Source organism: Eulemur rufifrons, chromosome 7 (assembly GCF_041146395.1).
Source record: "Eulemur rufifrons isolate Redbay chromosome 7, OSU_ERuf_1, whole genome shotgun sequence".
NCBI classification, from domain to species: domain Eukaryota; kingdom Metazoa; phylum Chordata; class Mammalia; order Primates; family Lemuridae; genus Eulemur; species Eulemur rufifrons.
The window spans coordinates 279,310,483-279,331,854 of NC_090989.1; the positions used below are offsets into that span (position 1 = coordinate 279,310,483).

Sequence of the window (21,372 nt, forward strand, 5' to 3'; positions counted from 1 at the left end):
TAGGGCCCAGCCTCGACCGGCCCGGCCGCTGCCAGCCAGCTGCGTAATGGCTTCCTGAATCTGCCTCTTCCGCTAGGGTGTGCGGAGATCCGCCCACCTCCCGTCTTCCCGCCCCGCAGCGCTTCTCCAGGAGAACCCGCCTTCCCGGTTGGGCGTGGCTTAAATATCACATCAATCACTGGTTCTCTCGGTCTGCCGCTCAGCTAAGGAGCACGCCCACTTACTGGAAGTCGTGTGACCATTGGCCTAAAAGTGTGTCTGTCACTCCAGAGCGCTCCGCCTACCCAGCCTTTTTTCACCTCCATTGGAAAATCATTCTGTCGTTCAATTATCAGTATTACGACTATTACGCCGTTAAATTCAACTATTTTATTGGTGGTTTAGGGCGTTAAACTACCAAAACTCTGCTTCCTGAAGATACTTAGTGCTTTCAGCCTTGAGCCGTTGGCCAATTAATTTTTAATTCCACCCACGGGCACAAACTCTGCCTTGCAATTGCAGTTCACAATTGCTTTCGCACAAATCCTACTTCCACCGCAGGCTACGATCTCTCCGTGAACGACCGCTCCTCTCATTCTTACGATTCCGCTGCCTGAACAGCGTTCCTCAATGGAAATTGAACACAGGGCCTTCCGCCTGCCAATCACATGACTTTGCCTATCGCTGCGTGGTTTCCTCTCCCCGGCCCGGCTCAGCCAATCCCCGCCTCCCTCAGTTTGAATCGGCCCCAGGAAGCGGAGTGGCCCCGCCCACTCCATTGATCCGGGTAAGCCTAGGCGGTGTGAGCCGTCCTGAAGAAGGCTCCGCCCACGTGCTGCCCCGCCAGGGTCTCTGTCCGGGCCTGTGACTGGCTGGCGGCGCGCTCAGAGGCGTGGCCACCGAGGCGCCGCGCGGCGGGGCGGGACTCCCGGAAGCGGCCCCTCCCGCCAGCTTGCCGGCACTTGGGAGCTTGCGTTCTCAGTGAGAGAACGCCCGGCGTGACTTCCGCGCTGTTCCCGCCGGCCCGCCGCCCCTGCCCCGCGCCCCATGGTGAGCAGTGTGTTGTGCCGCTGCGTGGCCTCCCCGCCGCCGGACGCCGCCGCCGCCGCCGCCTCGTCGTCAGCCTCGTCGCCGGCGTCCGTGGGGGACCCGTGCGGCGGCGCCGTCTGCGGGGGCCCGGACCACCGGCTGCGCCTGTGGAGCCTCTTCCAGACGCTAGACGTCAACCGCGACGGCGGCCTGTGTGTCAACGACCTGGCCGTGGGGCTGCGGCGTCTGGGACTGCACCGCACCGAGGGCGAGCTCCGGGTAGGCATCGCAGGCCAGCCACGCGGGCGGGGAGGGAGCCCCGGAGGGGTCTGGGTGACAGGTGCGGGCCGCTGGTGACAGGTCTGGACGTCCCGGCTTCCGAGGCAGACCGCTGGAGCTTGGCAGGTCGGGGTGGACGGCCCCCTGTGTTGGTCCGGACCCTTACTGTTCTGAAGAGTAGTGCCCCCTTGACTGACAGAGACACCCTGTTTATGTCCTGGTGAGAGTGGGACGGGCCCCTTTCTGACCTCTGGGCGCTTGGGCCAGTCTCTTCATAGGCATCCTTTGGGCCTTCTAATGGGTGGAAATCCCTTTCCTGCCCGGGCTTTCCCCAAAGTAGAAGGCTAAGTCTCAAGAGTGTGCTTTTATCACCTGACCTCAAGGCCAAGCTGGATGCGCCCCCTTACCCCATTGACGGATTCGTCCATCCATCTCCAGTAGCACCTTCTTTTTCCTCTCGTTTCCATGCCACCCATGGGCCCTGATCTGGTTCGTCTCAGAAGCATGTGGGAGTTGGGAAAAAAATGGGTATTAGGGTTTCAGGCAAATCTGTGTGGATGTGGGTGGTGAGGACTGACAGTGCTCATGGTTTAGGCTCATACCCATTGCCTTGTTTATCCAGAAAATGGGATCACCTGCAGGGTTGGAATGTAGATGGATTTAAAGAATCTGCGGGAAATTCTCTCTACAAGTGAAAGTGTGGTACCGAAGGAGGCAGAGAAATGGCCATCTCTGGACCTGCCAGAAAGAGAAGTGCTGTCCTTTTTGTATAAACTCAGAGCAGTGGCTGTTTTTCCCTGTTTCTCGTGGTATGTTGTTCAATCTGACTTGGTAGCTGTAGCTGCCCTTTCCCAGGTATTTCACTTATTGTGGCTTAGCCCGGTTTACAACCTGGATTAGGAATACTGAGTACTTACCTAGAAACCTGTTTCTATTCTAAGTTAGTTTGTTTGTTCCATTTGTACATACAACAATTAGAGAATCTCATAGCTAAGTATGAAAAAAATCTGGTAAAATGCCAGTAAATTAAATCAAGTGGATGGGTGCGTGGGTGCATGTAAGGTGTTTTTAACTCATGTCCAAGATATCTTGAATCAACATCCAGGGTATTTAACCTACTTACTTAGTTGTCAGCCTAGGAAGACCAAGGGTAACACTATGCAACATGGAATCATTGGGTTAAGTCCAAGAGATTTAGAGACAAGGTTATGTTTGTGTGTGTGTTTTGTTTTGTTTTAATTTTTAAAGTCAGTTTTACCTAAAATGGTGTTGTGAATTGGAGATTTTCCCATATGTATCTGATGAATAAGTCACTTGAAAAGATAGGATGGCTAAACCAGAGGAACTATGCCTTAGGGCTCAGGGAGGTATGGGCCCAGGTGAACCTTTCTGCTTTTATGAACCTATCCACTTGGCCTGTGCTGCCAGGCACATTGAGAACATCTGACTGCAGGCGTATATTAAATGTTTACACCATGCTTTGTGCCCCTACTGAAATCACAATGTTCTCAAGTTCGTGGCACATCTGATATTGATCCTAATCCATTTTTTGGGCAGTGAATTTCTCAGGGCAAATCAGGAGAAAGTGATCATTTTTCTTTCCAGTGTTGAATGAAAGCCTTTTTTTACTAACTAAAGGGAGCCTGGCCCCTTGGGATCACTTTGGCTCTAAAATCTTTGACTCTGTGACTGATCTAAGTTCTATGATATGGAACAATTCTTTTTTTATTCTTTTGGACTCTATTTCTTCAACTCTTTCAGCTTTTGAACAAATTAAGTTATACAGCTTTGGGAGAGATGAGAAATGATTCATTTTATTAATTCATTACCTGTATAGGAGCACAAGTTAGTCCTGTGGGGAATGTTTTAAGGATTGGAGAGAAAAATCTGCCTTTTTATAAATAACTGGGCAACAGGAAGACACCCTGCCTTGTACACCCCCCCCCCCCCCCCCCCCGCCACTTCCTGTTGAATTCGCATCAGTATTAGCTGCCTACAGAAAGAGCACAACTGCGGTTTTACACCATTAGCAGGAGCCAAAAGAGAACTTGGGGGTCCTTTGGTTCAAAACAGGTTGTCTGCCATGGGAATAGGCATTAAAAACACATCAAACTTTGGAAGCTGCTTCATGTGGCCCATGTGAAACCAGCCTGAGATGCTGTGGTTTGCAAAGGAATCAGTTGTGAGTGCCTGTCAGTGGGTAATGGGTGAACCCAGTCCATGTGACTCCACAAAGCCTTTTGTTAGCTTATAACAGCCTGGGTGAAGTTTTCTTTAAAAATCAACGACTTTTGCCGTTTGCCTTAGTTTGAGAAGAGATGGGGACACTCGGAGAAAAATTACTTAAAATGGAAGTAAGCAGAGAAACCCATGGCAGCCTGCCAGGGAGATTTTCTTTGTAAAGGGCATGTAGGCAAGAAGCTCCTCCTGGGACAAAAGAAGGGAAGGATTTATCAAAGAAAAAAGATGACAACCGTAGGGATTTTGGGAGATGAGACTCAGCCAGAGCTAATTGTAGCTTTGCCTATTTAAGGCATTTTCATGTGACCAAACAAAATCTGTGTCTTAAAACAAATTTAAAACATAGGTTAGAACTCAGGCAGCCAATAGAGGAAGAAAGCAAGCTGTGTTACATGTACACAATTTTCTCTTTGGCTGAGGCTTGTGGGTTCTCATTAGGGGCCGGTGTTTAATGCAGGTGAGGATTCTAGACGATGTTGCAGTCGGCTGATTTACAGACTGGTAAGCAGACCATCTAGTTTGAGCCCCACAGTAACTTGTGAAGCAGCCAAGTCAGCAAAATGGTTTCACCTCATTTTACAAGGGAAGGACCAGCGGTTCAAAAAGACAATGAAACGGCCTCAAAAATCATTTAACCCCTAGGGAATTGGACCAGAGAAGGAATTGGAACCATCTTCTGATTCCTGCTCCTGACCTCTTTAACTCTTCAGTTGTTTCTGAAGAACATGAAGAGAGTTCCAAATCTGGGCTTTTGAGAGAACTTGAGAAAGAGGAGAGAGATCCATTTAGAACCATAGCTTTAGTTCCCAGCGTATAGGTTTCAAGATTATCCATGGTTTACCCTGCCAAAGAACAAGAATCCACCTTGTCCTATTTCTCTCCCTGACCTGAGCAATAGACATAGTAAGGCAATCCTTGTTGACTTGAAATAATTGAATGGAGGATCAGTAATGTCAAGTTAGTATTACTTACTCAGACTGTGGATCTATACCTTTAAATGTTTGGACATTTGTGGGGCAGATGTTTACCAAAATAGCCAAACTTAGATAAGATAGTCTACAGAAGAAAGCTTTTTTCATAGAAAAGGGATAGACATTACTTGGTATGGTATAATATACTGGCCCATTAGGAAAAGAAAAATGTTTTTTGCAGATTGGATTGATTTCACATATTAAACTGATTAATTTATTGTGTTATATTGTTATAAAATTGGTTCCTGGCTCAAAGTCATGATGATCAAGTCAACTAGAAGAATTTTTTTTTTTTTTTTTTTTGAGACACACTCTCACTCTGTTGCCCAGACTAGAGTGCCGTGGCATCAGCCTAGCTCACAGCAACCTCAAATTCCTGGGCTCAAGCGATCCTCCTGCCTCAGCCTCCCGAGTAGCTGGGACTACAGGCATGTGCCACCATGCCCGGCTAATTTTTTCTATATATATTTTTAGCTGTCCATATAATTTCTTTCTATTTTTAATAGAGACAGGGGTCTCGCTCTTGCTCAGGCTGGTCTCGAACTCCTGAGCTCAAACAATTTGCCCGCCTTGGCCTCCCAGAGTGCTAGGATTACAGGCGTGAGCCACCGCGCCCGGCCTAGAATTTTTTTTAATCAGTTGATATTTCAAAAGGTGGAGTCAGGTGCCCTGATCCTAAAGACTAAGTAACAAATAAGAACATACCACAGTCTGTCTGACCTGGAGCTTCAGGTGGATGAATTCCTTTGATGTTCAAAGAGTCACTAATCATGGAAGTCTCACAGAAACCACAGGGGAATAAAGGAAGCAAATATTTTGCTGGTATTCATTTCTGATCCAGCTGAGTACAGCTGTGGGATGAAATCAGTGAACAAAACTGTACTTATATAGGACTAGTCTCATTAAATCTGTACACACTTTTTATTTTTAGCCATTTCTTATTATACTAATGTGAATTTGGCAGACCCATAGAATTTAGTCTTAGAAAGGTCACGGGTTATCAGAGTCATCGTGGTCACTGGCCAGCCTTCCACCCAACATGGGGGTGGTTCCTCCTGTGGTGGTCTTCCCAGATGGTCGTCCTGCCCCTTCCACTGGGGACCTACTCGAGGTCATTGTGAGTTCTTAGTTACCTCAGACTGAATCCCGTATCTGCTGCCCATTTGCCCTAAGTGTACCTTCAGGAGCAACACAGAAAAGTGAGCCAAGGGCCCTTTAGGTATCTGACAACCCCAGACTTACCTTCCTATAGTTTCTGCTACAGCTAACAGCTGTAGGTCTCATCGAGCACTTCTCACTTAACATGCGGCCACACCTCTCAGTTCCTCAGCTGAGGCAGTAACCGTGGGAGTCGTGGGAGTCGGAAGTACAGACTTTCCTCAGAAACGTTATGCTGAAGTGAAAGAAGCCAGTCACAAAGAGCATGCGTAGTGTGATCCATTGATATGCAAGCCCAGAATAGGGCAATCTGGAGAGACAGAAAGTTGGTTACTGGCTGCCTGGACGGGGGTGGGGTGCTGGGGTGTGGAGAGAGGTAGGAAGGTGACGACAGAGGGGTGTGGTATGAGGTTTCTTTTTTAAGGTGATGAAAATACTCTCAAACTGACCATAGTGATGGCTGCACATGCCTGGGAAGATACTGAGAACCACTGAATTATACACGCTAAAGGAATGATTGTGTGGTATGGGACCTGGGTTCAAATGCTGCTTCTGCAGCCTGCTAGCTGTGTGTCCTTGAGCAAGTGACTCACCCTCTTCAATCTGTTTCCTTATCAGAAACATGGTATGAATATCTACTTCCTAAGGTGGTTGTGAGGACTGAATGAGATAGAGTATGTAAAGAGCCTGGTATGGTATCTGTGTCTGACACAGGTGCTTGCGACCAGGTGACTTCCCTGTTGATCCTTTGAAAATAAGATGCCCAGAATGGGTCAGAATCATCTATATTTTGCCCCTGGTACTTTTAAGTGAAAAGTAAAAGGCAAGGGAGGGCGTGTGGCACCCTGGGAGACACAGTCTCCCTCAGCACCCCAGAGCAGGAGCAGCGCCAGTGTGTGAAGAGGGGTGTAACTTGTGTGAAGCCTGGGCCCTGTAGGCACTGGGAAGGTCAAAACAAGAAAAGAAACTCTAAAAGTTGTTGAAGTAGTAGTCACTTTACACATAAAGATGTCTTTGGCCCAAATGTTTCCCTGCACAGCAGTGGGCCTTCCTCATCTTGCAAACCTGTTGCCCATGTCATAAGCCACGACAAATGGACTTTCCTCAAGTACGGAGTTGGCCTTGAAGTTGTGAAAATAGAAGCTTCAAGTATAGCTTAGTTCCAAGCTTTGGAGATTCTCTCCCTAACCAGCATTATTTTGCCGACGTGGGATTGAGGCTCAGAGGTTGGGTCGGTTGAAGGCCAAGCCAGTACCAGAACCTGGGATTTTGACTCTGTTAAGCTCAACACCCACATGGCCGCCTTCCTTCTATGGCTGTAGACACTTAACTTGACAATTAACTTGCCTTTAAAACTTTGCATCATTTATTTTCACAGTTTGACATTGACATAGCTGGCATAACTATAGCTCAGCATTTTAAGGCTCCTGCTGGTACTCAGGAAGCAGTGACTAAAATGATAGGTACGCTGTTCCTAAAGGTGAGATGTAAAAGACTCAATACAGTACCTGAAAAAAGGAAGTTGTTGTCTTAAAGATGATGCATCTTCCTTTAAAGTAAAAAATGAAAACAAAGGTAGGCTATAAGGAGCTTCTTATCTGCTTTAAACTCTTGGCTGGGTTTTCCAGGAGGCTTGATAAGGAGATGAGTCAGGGCTCACTTTCTGTGGGGTCAGTGGGGAAACTCGAGACTGTGGCTGTCCCTGTTCCTGCTGGTGCTTGAAGCTTTCCACATTGTTCCATCAGCCCCTAGCTTATACCTTTCCTCCCATCCTCCCTCCTCTGCAGGAGTCTGATGTGACTTTTACCAAAACACAAAGAAAACCGCCTACATTGTGTGAGAAAACTCTCAAAAACCATTGAAACGCTGGTGGTGCACAAACAAAGTGGGGAGAGGGTAGTTTAGATCACCAAGAATAAGAACAAATTGTCTGCTAAATCCTTGGCTGTAGTTGTGACACAATGGAATAGTTCTGTTGGTTGAAACCAGCTACAGTCCCCATCAGCGACTTTGCCACCCTTTTCCCCATCCCGCGTGCCTAAAACCCTGTTGTTGTTTTTGGTCAAGGCCTTTAGGCTGAGTTTGAGTCCATAGAATGTTAGAACTGGAATGTTTTCAAGGTTTGTCCAGTTGAGTCCCCACATTTGTAGGACAGAGAGGTTAAAAACTTGTTCAGGGTCCTACAAAGACATGGTAGGCGGGATCTTGGGGAGAAGGACGTTTCTGTAGCATCCCTTAGTGATGCATTTGTGGACACAGTTAACTTTTTTCCTTCACACATTGGGTGTATTCTGTTGTTTGCTAGATTCTCTCCCTCTCTAACCTATAGAAGAAGGAAAAAGAGGATCTGAGGGTAAATAGTTCTACAGCTAAAGAATTCCTTTTCTGAGTTGTTTCGAAGAGCTGGCTTGGTTTAAACCAGTTATTCTTACACAGCATTCTCCCAGCTGCCCTCATGCCCTGAACAGCTGTGCTGCATTATCTGCTGAAGGCAGCCTGGGGTAGCTTGCACACCCTTAGCTTCTCTCCTCCCTGCAGTCCTTGCACAATGCAAAGCAAGCAGCTGGTGAGAGTTAAGTTTGCACCAATTAAGAGCTCAGATTTAGAGTGCGATCCTGAAATCAATTTTAGGAAACTGAAAACATTTAGTGTTGCTTTAATAATGAATCTGCTGGTTTGCCTTTTCACGGGGGAGAAGGAAAGGAGAGGGTGAAGATAAAGTGGCTGCAACAAGTAGGCTGAACGTGTACAGACTGTGTTGTTTGGCTCCCACCGGTCAGTGTTGGATTGCTTTAGATTTTTCTTTTTTTTTTTTTTTGAGACAGAGTCTCACTCTGTTGCCCGGACTAGAGTGCCGTGGCGTCAGCCTAGCTCATAGCAACCTCAAACTTCTGGGCTCAAACAATTCTTCTCCCTCAGCCTCCCGAGTAGCTGGGACTACAGGCATGTGCCACCATGCCCGGCTATTAGTTGTCCAGCTAATTTCTTTCTATTTTTAGTAGAGACGGGATCTCGCTCTTGCTCAGGCTGGTCTCAGAACTCCTGAGCTCAAATGATCCACCCGCCTCAGCCTCCCAGAGTGCTAGGATTACAGGCGTGAGCCACCGTGCCCGGCCTGCTTTAGAATTTTTTGATCATTTAGGTGATTAGGTTATTATGCACTGGCTTCAATATGATATTCCCCCCTTGCTCCTTACTCCTGACACACACCTAATCTGAAGGAGGATCATGCTCTTACAAGAGCAGAAAAAGAAATTATGCCATGTTTCTATGCAGACTCTTGCTTCTGCAGAACTTTACCTGTTACATCTCAAAATCCTGCACTTAGAGTTGGGTTAATTTTGTACACTTCTAATTTTCTTTTAGAGAAAAGAAAAAGACATCCTTGTTAATAGGCGTTCATCTTGAACTTGGGACCTCGATGGGGATTGGCTTTTCACTAGGAGTAGACAGAAGTCATCCAAGAGACTGTTTTCTCTGTGCTAGACTTCTTTTTCCCTTCCACAGTTTCAGGAATTTTCTTCAGGGAGTTTTTTGCCAGAGCTAGATTTTCCAGTTTTACTTCCTAAAATGCAAATAGATTAGGGATTTCACCTTTCCCATCACTGTAGTTTTGTCATCTTCAGTACCTTAGTTTCATTTGTGCCAAATGAGACAAGTTCCTGGCTTCACTTCATTCATCTAATTGTGGGCTGAGTCATGGGCAGGAAGGTATTTAATGGTCCTGCCTTAAAGCCTGAAACTTTGGCCACCTATAGGGTGGCCGGGACAGCATATCGGAGCTGAGCATTTCAATTAGCTGGTTGATTCATTTCAGTGGAGACTGATATTCTTCACCTGTTACAGTTGTGCCTCTGAAATAGCAAGTCGTTACCATTTGTCAGTATATGAAAGAGATTCTTCAAACTTTTGCCTCCTGTACCACCCTAAAAGAATTTTAAAAACAGCTTAGCCCAGGCCGGGCGCGGTGGCTCACGCCTGTAATCGTAGCACTCTGGGAGGCCGAGGTGGGTGGATCGCTCGAGGTCAGGAGTTCGAGACCAGCCTGAGCAAGAGTGAGACCCCGTCTCTACTAAAAATAGAAAGAAATTATATGGACAACTAAAATATATATATACAAAAAATTAGCCAGGCATGGTGGCGCATGCCTGTAGTCCCAGCTACTCGGGAGGCTGAGGCAGTAGGATCGCTTAAGCCCAGGAGTTTGAGGTTGCTGTGAGCTAGACTGACGCCACGGCACTCACTCCAGCCTGGGCAACAGAGTGAGACTCTGTCTCAAAAAAAAAAAAAAAAAAAAAACAGCTTAGCCCTTTGCACATTTTGTACATCTGCTTTAAATGTTTTTGCTTGTTGGTTTTGGTTTCAGTTCAAACCTTAGAGGTATAGATCTGACTCATTCAATTTATGGAAAAGACTCTCCATATGATCTAATTGGCCGAGATAGTCCTCATTATCAATCAATCAGCCTGGCTTTTTTTCAAATAAGATTTTAGGGGTTTGTTTGTTCCTTCCTTTGTTTGTTTGTTTAGAGGCAGGGTTTCGTTCTGTCAGCCAGGCTGGAGTGCTGTACCCGATCATGGCTCACTGCAGCCATGAACTCCTGGGCTCAAGTGATCCTCCTACCTCAGCCTCCTGAGTAGCTGGGACTGCAGGTGTGCGCTACCACAGGGGCTAATTTGGTGTGTGTGTGTAGACAAGGTCTGGCGCTACATTGCCCAGGCTAGTCTCCTTTTTTTTTTTTTTCTTTTGAGACAGAGTCTCCCTCTGTTGCCCGGGCTAGAGTGAGTGCCATGGCATCAGCCTAGCTCACAGCAACCTCAAACTCCTGGGCTTAAGCGATCCTACTGCCTCAGCCTCCCGAGTGGGACTACAGGCATGTGCCACCATGCCCGGCTAATTTTTTCTCTATATATTTTTAGTTGTCCATATAATTTCTTTCTATTTTTAGTAGAGACAGGGTCTCGATCTTGCTCAGGCTGGTCTCGAACTCCTGACCTCGAGCGATCCACCCGCCTCGGCCTCCCAGAGTGCTAGGATTACAGGTGTGAGCCACCACGCCCGGCCCAGGCTAGTCTCCTTGTCTCAAGCAATCCTCTAGCCTCAGCCTCCCAAAGTGCTAGGATTAGACAGCTGTGAGCCTCCACATTAGGCCATTTTTTAGTTTTAAAAAAGTGTTAAAGATGTTGGTACTTTAAGATGGGAGTCTGCCAACCTCCTCATTTACCAGCAAATTAATAAACTTCTCTTTCCTTTTCTTCAAACCACTTGTCCTCACTCTTCTGATGTGACCTCGGGGATAAGTGCTGAACTTCTGGCAACAGAATTTGGTGTCTCTAGGTGGGCCTATCGGCACCCCAGTGAAATGACACCCTGCAACTCCTGGAAGAGGCAGGGAGCAGCCTCAGGTCAAAGCTGTGAGTCTTTACGGGCAGAGCAATTTCTTTTCGAGGTGAGAGAGCAAGGGATGGCTTCAGCAGCTGCCAGAGCCTGAGGAACTCCCGTCTCTGTCTCCCTGAAGTAGACACAGCTCCCCACAACCTGAACTGAGTTGAGGAGAAGGAAATGGATTTGGAAATGTCTGGACAGCCTTGGCCATTTGTTTGTTGAGTAAGTTCCCTGGGGTGCACCCTGAGACCCTGATTCCACCCATTTGTGGGGATTTTGGGCCTTCCTGTTGGTTTTGTTTGTTTTGAGGCACCTTTTGGGGGTGGAAGTCACTAGGTTGAGTGGAGCTAGGGAAACTGGTTTGAATTTCGAGCTCATTTGCGGTTCCCAGGGAACGGAGGGACTAGGCTACCATTTGGGGAGAGTTTCCCAGGGAACAGTGGGGAATTAGGTCACTCATTTGGGGAGGCCTTCCAGCCCTGCAGGGCATTTGTTGAAGGCCCAGGGAATGGGGTGATTAGGTCACCCATTCTGTTTGGGGTGGCATTTATCCCCTTTGAATTCCCATTTGTGAACCTTCCAGACCTATGGCAGGGCGTTTGAGGCATCATCTGAGGTGCCATTTGGGGTGGCATTTGTCACATTTGGATTCTCATTTGTTTGATAGGCCCTGGCATTTTTGCGTTGCAGATGCCCTGTATTGTCTGTCTGGTTTTGTTTTTTTTTTGTTTGTTTGTTTTTTTTGAGACAGAGTCTCGCTCTTTTGCCCAGGCTAGAGTGCTGTGGCGTCAGCCTAGCTCACAGCAACCTCAAACTCCTGGGCTCAAGCAATGCTTCTGCCTCAGCCTCCCGAGTAGCTGGGACTACAGGCACGCGCCACCATGCCTGGCTAAGTTTTTCTATATATTTTTAGTTGTCCAGATAATTTCTTTCTATTTTTTAGTAGAGACGGGGGTCTCGCTCTTGCTCAGGCTGGTCTCGAACTCCTGAGCTCAAATGATCCACCCACTTCGGCCTCCCAGAGTGCTAGGATTACAGGCCTGAGATACCGCACCCAGCCTTGTCTGTCTGTTATTTGTGAGTTTGTTGCCACATAAAGAAGCTCCATCTCAAAGTCCCCTGGGAAAAAACGGGCTGAATGGTTAACTTATAGTAAAGAGAATGGTGTTATTGTAATCCAGTGTAAGCACTGGAGTGAATGTGAGAAGTGGCTGTTAAATGAAAATTCCCCTTTGATTGATAGCCCGTGGCATTTTAGATTGCTTGTGCTGGGAATTCCCTATATTGTTTATGTTTGATTGTTTGTAAGTTTTTGTATGGAGTGTGAGAAAAAGTGGTGGTCGATGGTCCTTGGTTTATTCTGAGCTGTTGGTTCTTTTCCCAGGAATTTGTTACTTGGATCCTAATTTTGATTTGGAGATGCATTCTAGAGGGTCTTCTCCATTACCTACCTCTTCCTCCCAAAATTAATCTCAATTGGTCTTTCTGTGCTTTTGGAAAAAACCAAACTGATTTGTAGATAAATGAGGGCCTGAGTTACATGTAAGGGGATGGGAATGACCCAGTGGTGAAACACTGGAATCCCACCCACAATCAGCAGGCTCTGCCCCACCACACTGAACCCTGGACCACAGCCTGGGTGCTTCTTTTAAAGAAGAATGGGAAACAAATCCTTTAAAATTAAGGAAATACAAGGAGAACGACCCCCTTTGGGCACCCCAGTTGGTTTATAGCGCCTCTACTTGCAAATATTCGCATAAATGGGAACGTTCAAAGGCATGCCAGGTTTTCTACGATGGCCAAATCTTGTGTACAAGTTTTTACTAAAGGGCAAATTATATCAAGGAAAATTCAGAGCTCAAACGGTCAACCTGCCACTACAGAATTAAAATGTTGAGTCTCAAGCTCTCAGCTTGAGATAAACTCATTGTTTATGGTATGTGAAATAAGCTGTGTTTGTAAGATTTTTGATAAATGAGGTCCTCCTGCCCTCACCAGAACCCTGCAGCTGGCTGGGGCAAGGTGCTGGAAAGGGCCACAACCCAGGAATGGACCCAGTGGGAGGGAGGATAGTCACACTCGGCCCACTGCAGCCCCTTGCTGCTCCCACACAGCGAGGGAGAAGGAACACCTGACACTTCCACCATCTTGGCACCATGGGAGGGGCTGGGGGTTGCCACCTGAACTAATTCTTCAATCCCACACCCATTAGGTTATGACTCAGTTGGGAGTGGTCTCTCCTTACACAGCAGGGAGCTCAGTTTGGCCAGAGGGCACCCATAGCCAGGGCAAGGCAATTAGCACGAATCCTTCACAGCTGGTTAATACGGCCTTTAAAGTAAACTAAAAACTGCTGGCGTTCTGCTAGCTATGCCAGCCAAGGATCCTTTGAGACAGTCAAAAGGAAAGGCCACCCTAGGGTGGGGTACAATCAGTGTGCTTTTTGGAAAAAAAGGACATTGGAAAGAAGCCTGCCCCCAATTTGCAAAGGGCTCCAGGTAACAAGAAACCCTTGGGAAATTAAATGGTTCCTTTGAGTCCAGGACTCAGACAAGGAAGGAGGGGTCTGGGGGCCTCCTGCCTCACTAGTAGCTGCAACCCAAATATCCCCATAGAAGCCTAGGATCCAAATTAACAGTGGGGACCCCATTAGCAGATTTTTACAAATAAAGGGGCCCAGGGCTCCATGCCTCCCCACTGAAACCCCAGGTGCAAACTGACAGCAGGGATTCTATCTGTGCCAAGCTGCGTGGGAGAAGCTGTCAGGACGAGGGACCGCCTCAACCTTACTGCTGTGGCCCAGTCCCTGGCACCAGCTGCACATGGCACTCTGCAAGCTAGGTGGCACTGAGGCAGCCGTCAGCAGGCGGTGACTAAGAACTCCTGCAGTGGGCCCAGGAGGCAGACCTAGGCAGGCAGTGGGAGCATCGGAAGCTGTTCCAAAAGTGACAGAAACTCACCTCTGAGGGCACCGCTAAGCTGCTAGATGAATACCAGGGCCTGGTGAGGCATGCAGGAGACTTCCATTGCGGAGTAGTTTGCCTTAAAGTTCAGGCCTCAACAGACCCGCACATCATTACAGCATTGGCAAGAAGAAAGCTACCAAAAGTGAGTAAGGTCATGTAGGCTGATGGGACTCCAGGAAGTACAAAGAGAATTTAATTCTCCGTAACAGTGAGTATGGATACATGCAGGACCTACATGGCACTAATGATACTGTACAAATGACGATGAGTGATAATCAGTTGCATTTGAGTGGCAGGATCCTGGGACTGGGGTGGCCTCGCAATGCTGCTGGACTGTGTTAGGGGCTTTAAAAGGGCTCTCCTGCCCTGTTTGATGGGAGCTTAGCAGGGAACTTGTGGAACCTGCTATTGGACAAATTTGCAAACAGCAGGTTAATATACACACTGGAAGTGTGATGCCTTGATGGATTTGGTGGGACCTCATTTGCAACTAACTGTTTATGTGCTTGGAGCGGTTCAAGGACAGAAAGGTGACCTGCTACACAGCCCAACATGTGGGGTCCACCGTTTCAATGATGGGCAGCTTCACTAGGATGCCTAAGCTTGTATTGGTATTTACCTGTTCAGGCTGGGTAGGGGCTTGTCCTACCCAAAGGAAAGAAAGGAGTGTCTGAGGTTACAGAATAGTTCTGGAGAAACTCACTCCACGATGGGCTCCTACCAGGAGCTGACAGGGCCTTCGCTGAATTCCTGCACGTGCAGCGACAGGTCTCGGAGGACGACAGGATGATGGGCACCAACAATCCAGAAAGAGGCCAAGCAAATGGAGAACAACATGCTGGTGATGGAGGCCATGGACAGACAGCTACAGAGACAGCTTGACAGCTCAAGGTATCACTGTGTTTGGCTACTCCAAAGGTCCCACTGGGGGGATCTTTGCTTCCCCACTGCATAATGTCCTGTGGTTGCCCATAAACTTCTTCGAGTGGACCCTCAGTGGGAACCTGGTCAACCATTTCTCCAAGAAGCTGGACACGGGGGACTTAGTGATCCTGCAGGTCATCAAAATGTTCGTAGGCTCCTTTCCTCCATACGGAGCAATAATGGACCCTCCTTTGTAGCGGAGGTAACCTAACAAGTAAAGAAAGCCCTACACCTAAAATAGAAATTGGGTGCATCCTAGAATCGATACTGAAAGGCTATCTAAAGTGAGATAGCATGTTGCCACTTGCCCTCCTGGAGGGCAAGCAGGCTTAAGTTAAGCCCCTAAAAAAACTAAAGTTTATGAGAGACCCTTCCTAATGCCCCAAAGTAAGTCTGGTAATATAACCACAAATTAAAAAAAAAAAAAAGGAACAAAGTAATATGTCAAATGAGTGCCTCAGATGCTAACCACTATGCATGAGTTTTTTGGGTCCCTGCCCCAGTTGGAAGCAGAGAAGTGGAAGGGACCCTGCAAAATTGTCAGAAGTGAAAGCTTGAGTCCTTCATACCAAAGTAGAGAGGTGTAGCCCCCAGTGGAGGGGCCAGCCTTTAGGCAATGTAAATACCGTATCTGAGAAAAAGGAAAAAATGAAAATGTTGTTATTTTTGCCAATCTTTCTTTGGTTATTTGTTTTGCCTATAGGGTAGAGGGACAACTCCTTAGTGAAGATTTCCCCAGGCTATAGCCTCTTCTTTTGATCTGTCTTCCTGCTGGGTGTGTTATCCTAAACCTCGGCTGATGCAGGTATTTCTGTAAATTTCTGAATGCAGAAGCCTGTCTCTTGTATCACCTACAGGGTAAAACTAACAGCCCTGCACTCAGAGGTCCCATGTTTCTTTTCTAATCCAGCCCTGTACCAGACATTGTGTGCAAGGCGACAGTCCGTTTCATCTTGTCAATCCTCATGGTTGGCGTTACTGCTTTTGCCCTTTTCCACCACCCCAGTTCAACAGGAAGTAGCTTGATGACTACGTGGCCCTCCTCCCATAGATATGGAAAGGTAAACTTGACAGCCGGGAATGTGTAACAGAGAAAACGGCCTGGAAAAGGGTGAAAATGTTTTCTGTCTCTTCAAAACTCCCTCTCCCTTTTTGAGAACTAAAACCTACATCCCTGCCTCAGGCCAGTAGTCGGGAGGGGCAGGGGAATGTCCTTTGTTCTTTGTGCCACAGGAGATGGCTCAAGGGAATTGTCTGGGCAGAGGTCACGAGATTTTCTTAGCGAAGATGGGATGAATCAGAACCTTTAAAGCTCTGTACTTCTGCTCAGAAGCAGGACGTTGGTACTTAAGAGGAGAGTCTGCCAACCTCATTTGCCAGCAAATTAATAAACTCTTTCCTTCTGGAAAAAAAAAAAAAAAAAAAAAAAAGGGTGCTAGTAGCCTTCCCTCTGACAACATCTCTTCTGAATGTTAATAATAATTCTAAGACAGGTAGTTAAGCAGGTAGACGATGAGACTTGGAGATTGCCATGGAGTCAGTTGGTCCTGGGAGCTTTCTGTACATCGTTGTTATAAGATTCCCTCAGGAATCTCCAATTGTCCTGCTGTGTGGTTCTCCTTGGCTTTCTACCCTGCTAGGCAGTTAGTTCTTCAGGGTAATTTGGAATAAGTGACATGCCAGTCATTTGACCCGCTACCTCCCTCTAGAGGCCCATGTCAGTAGAAGAATGGATGGCTTCTGCAAGTGATTAGCCTTAACTCAACCAGTTTCTTTTGATGTTTATAAGGTACAGTTACAGGAAAGTTACCCTTGCCAGCCCTGTCCCTGGTTATGGGTGGTCCCTCATGCCCAAGAAAGCTAGCTGTGATTAGAGTTGTATAACAGTAATTGGTATGTAACCCAAGGAAACTAATGGTCTACCAATAGATACTGCTGGTTTAGGTGATGCTGTGATATGAGGAAAGAGATGTACTGTATTAACCCATGAGGAAATGAAACTCATGAAAAAAATTTTTTAATAGAAATATTGGCAAGGTATGCATTTCCATTGATCCCTGTCTTAGGTGTTAGACAGGGGAAATTTTAGGATAAAGAAGCACAGTCTCTAACCTCACTTAGTTTATTATTTTCTTTCTTCTGCTTGTGTAGGGTTTAATTCCTTTCTGATTTCTTAAGGTGGAAGCAGAAGTCACTGATTTGAGACCTTTCTTTTCTAATGTAGGTATTTCCTTCTAACTACAGCTTTGGCAGCATCCTACATATTTTAATATGTTGTGCTTTCTCACCATTCAAAATACTTTCTAGTTTCTCTTTTGATTTCTTCTTTGATACATGAGTCATTTAGAATTGTGTTATTTAAATGTTTCCAAAATACTTAGGTATTTTCCAAATATCTTTTTTTTAAAAGACCGGGTCTATCGGCCAGGCTCAGTGGCTCACACCTGTAATCCTAGCACTTTGGTAGGCCAAGGCAGAAGGATTGCTTGAGGCCAGGGGTTCAAGACCAGCCTGAGCAAGAGTGAGACCCTGTCTCTGCAAAAAATAGAAAAATTAGCTGAGTGCAGTCACACATGCCTATAGTCCCAGCTACTCGGGAGACTAAGGCAGGAGGATCCCTGGAGCCCAGGAATGTGAGGTTGCAGTGAGCTGTGATGACACCAGTACGCTCTAGCCTGGACAACACAGTGAGACCCTGTCTCCAAAAAAGAGAGAGAGAGACAGACTGGGTCTCCCTGTGTTGCCTAGGCTGGACTCAAACTCCTGGGCATTAATTTCTAATTTAATTCCACTATGGCAAAGAACGTACTTTGTCTGAGTTGAATCCCTGGAAATTTAGTAAGACTTGTTTTATGAGCCAGAATATGTTTGGAGTATGCTTGAAAAGAGTGTGTATTCTGCTGTTGTTGGGTGGAGTATTTTACAAGTGTCAGTTTGGTGAAGTCGTTTGATAGTGTTGTTTTGAGCCTTTTATGTCCTTACTGATTTTTCTGTCTACTTGTCCTATCATTAATAGAGAGAGGAGTTTTAAAATCTGACTATAATTGTGGATTTGTCTCCTTTTCCTTGCAGTTCTGTTGGGTTTTGCTTCGTGTATTTTGAAAGTCTGTAATTAGGTGTGAAAAACATTTAGGATTGTTACATCCTCTTGATGAATTGATCCTGTTATCATTATGAAATGACCCTTTATCCTTGACAATATTCTTTGCTCTGAAATCTACTTTGTCTTATATTAACATAGCTGCTCCAGTTTTCTTTTGATTATTTGAATATGATATACTTTTTCTGTCCTTTTACTTTGAACTTATTCATGTCTTTATATTTAAAGTGTGCTTTTTATATGTAATATGTAGCTGAATCTGCTTTTTTATCCAGTCTGATGGTCTCTACCTGTTATCGATAATTGGGATGTTTAGACCATTCACATGTACTGTTGTTATTGACGTGATGGGGTTTAAATCTGCCATCTATTTGTTTTCTGTGTGTCCCATCTGTTCTTTGTTCCCTTTCTCCCTCTTTCTGCCCTTCTTTTAGATCAATTGAGGATTATTCATAATTCCATTTTATTCCCCTTTGTTGGTTTGTTAGCTATAACTCTCTTTAATGGTTGCTTTAGGAATTATAGGACACATCTTTAGCTTATCACAGCCTACCTCAACTGTTATTATACCATTTCACATATAGTTTAAGAATCTTGGCCAGGCATGGTGGCTCACACCTGTAATCCCAGCCCTTTGGAGGCCAAGGTGATAGGATTGCTTGAAGACAGGAGTTTGAGTTTGCAGTGAGCTATGATGACACCATTGCACTCTAGCCAGGATGACAGAGCAAGACCTTGTCTCAAAAAAAAAAAAAAAAATCTTAAACAGTGTACTTTCTTCTCTGTCCTCCCGGCTTCTCATACATTTTGCTATTATATATATCTAATTTTACATATTATATATAGTATATAATTTAATAAATAAAAATTTTTTTAAATGATATCTGAGTAACAAGAAAAAAAGTCCTTTTTGTTTATCCACATAGTTACCATTTCTGGTGCTCTTCATTCCTTTCTGTGGATCCAGATTTTTATCCCTATACTGGAAGGACTCCCTTCAACATCTCTTGTAATGCAAATCTGATCTACTAGTGATAAATTCTCTCAGCTTTTGTATGTCTGATAAAGTCTTTAATTTGTTTTTGTTTTGGAAGACATTTTTCTGGGTATAGAATTCTGAGTTGACACCATTCTTATCCGTATGTAATGGGTCTCTTATCCTCTGGCTACTTTTAAAAACCTTTTTCTTTTTTGAGACAGGGTCTCACTCTGTCACCCCAGCTGGAGTGCAGTGGGCAGTGGCATGATCATAGCTCACTGCAGCCTTGAGCTCCTGGGCTCAAGCAATCCTCCTGCCTCAGCCTCCAAGTAGCTGGAACTAGAGGTATGTGCTGCAACACCCAGCGAATTTTTAAATTGTTTGAAGAGATGGCGTCTCACTGTGTTACCAAGGCTGGTCTCAAACTCCTGGGCTCAAGTGATCCTCCCACCTCAGCCTCCCAGAGTGCTCGGATTACAGGCGTGTGCCACCGCACCTGGCCTGCTTTCTCTTGTCTTTTTTTTTTTTTTTTTTTTTTTTTTTTTTTTTTTTGAGACAGTCTCACTCTGTTGCTTGGGCTAGAGTGCCATGGTTTCAGCCTAGCTCACAGCAACCTCAAACTCCCGGGCTCAAGCAATCCTCCTGCCTCAGCCTCCCGAGTAGCTGGGACTACAGGCACGCAGCACCATGCCCGGCTAAGTTTTTCTATATATTTTTAGTTGTCCAGATAATTTCTTTCTATTTTTAGTAGAGACGGGGATCTCGCTCTTGCTCAGGTTGGTCTCGAACTCCTGACCTCGAGCGATCCTCCCGCCTCGGCCTCCCAGAGTGCTAGGATTAGAGGCATGAGCCACCCTGACCGGCCCTCTTGTGCCTTTTTAAATAATTGTTTTATGTGTGTTGGGACATGCATGCTCATGGTTTAGTGTCACACGAAATAACAGAATAGTTAACGAAACACATCTCCCATCTGCCTTTCTCCTCTCAAGCTCCCAATGCCCTCCCTGCCCTACACCCTTTCTCCAATTTTATGTTTCTTTCCAGAGGTGGTCTTCATGAATAAAAGCATAGAAATAAGTGGCAGCATAGTATCTTCTTTCTTCTGCACCTTGTTTTTTGTTTTTTTTCATTTAACAGGTTATTTTCAAGTTATTCCATAATAGTACGTGCACTGTAAGAGCTGCAGTATTCTTTTTTTTTTACAGTCTTGCTCTGTTGCCTGGGCTAGAGAGAGTGCCGTGGCGTCAGCCTAGCTCACAGCAACCTCAAACTCCTGGGCTTAAGCAATCTTACTGCCTCAGCCTCCCGAGTAGCTGGGACTACAAGCATGCGCCACCATGCCCGGCTAATTTTTTCTATATATATTTTTAGTTGGCCAGATAATTTCTTTCTATTTTTTAGTAGAGATGGGGTCTCGCTCTTGCTCAGGCTGGTCTCGAACTCCTGAGCTCCAGCGATACGCCCGCCTCGGCCTCCCAGAGTGCTAGGATTACAGGCGTGAGCCACCGCGCCCGGCCTGCAGTATTCTTTTTAACGATTGCATAGGGTTCCATTGTATGGGTACACCATGATTTATGTAACCTTTCCCCTTTAAAAGACTCTAAGTTGTGTTTAAACTTGTGCTATTATAAACAAGGCTGCAAAAGCTATCTTCATTATGTGTGTATTTTAATATATAAATTTCTCACATGGGTAACTCTATCTACAGGATAAATTCCCAAATGCAGAAGTGGTATGTCAAAGCGTTTGTACTTTTGAAATGTAGGGAGCTGTGACTAAATTGCTCTTCAGGGAGATTGCACTGACTTGTACCCCCACAGCAGGGTATGAAGCTGTATGTGTCCCCATACCCTCCCCAACAGTTTGCTAAACTTTTTTTGTGTTTGTATTTTTAAAATAGTGGTTGTAAACACTGTATCAAAGGGTCACCTTTGTGAGGGATGACAGTAGTTGCACTACATTTGTTTGCTAGTAAACTAAGAAACAGTGAACAAAGATTAATTCCTTTCTATTTATGATCATTTACTCAGTTCAGTCTACAGACTTAACCTATGCCTGGTCCTAGGGGTAGAAAGGTCTGTGACTTGGTCCCTTCCCCCAGGCAGCTTGTCGTATGGAGGGAGACACAGAAGAGATAGCTATGATACGGCATGTGTTCTGTTGGAGAAAATCGTATAATGGAACAAGGAAAAGTGTTGCTAGAATGCTCTTAGGAAGTGTTGCCAAGGACTGTTGATTATGTTAAACTTGATGGTGAATGCCGTTCCGGAAGCAGCCCAGGTGGAGAGTAGGAAGTTCCTCCTGCTAATGAGCCAGCTCAGGGTGGATGCTGTTAGCCCAGCCTCATCTGGAGCTCGAGTC

General features: G+C 45.9%; 1 protein-coding gene across 2 annotated transcripts in view; it reads left to right on the forward strand.

Moving 5' to 3' along the window:
• The first annotated feature begins 965 nt into the window (after nucleotides 1-965).
• Nucleotides 966-21,372, forward strand: part of SLC25A25 (solute carrier family 25 member 25) — a 37,950-nt gene continuing 17,543 nt past the window's right edge. For both annotated transcript variants that reach the window (XM_069476851.1, XM_069476852.1), the window contains exon 1: nucleotides 966-1,287. In XM_069476851.1, the coding sequence (XP_069332952.1) occupies nucleotides 1,027-1,287 (261 nt within the window). In that variant the 5' untranslated portion in view covers nucleotides 966-1,026. The remainder of the gene's footprint in view (nucleotides 1,288-21,372) is intronic.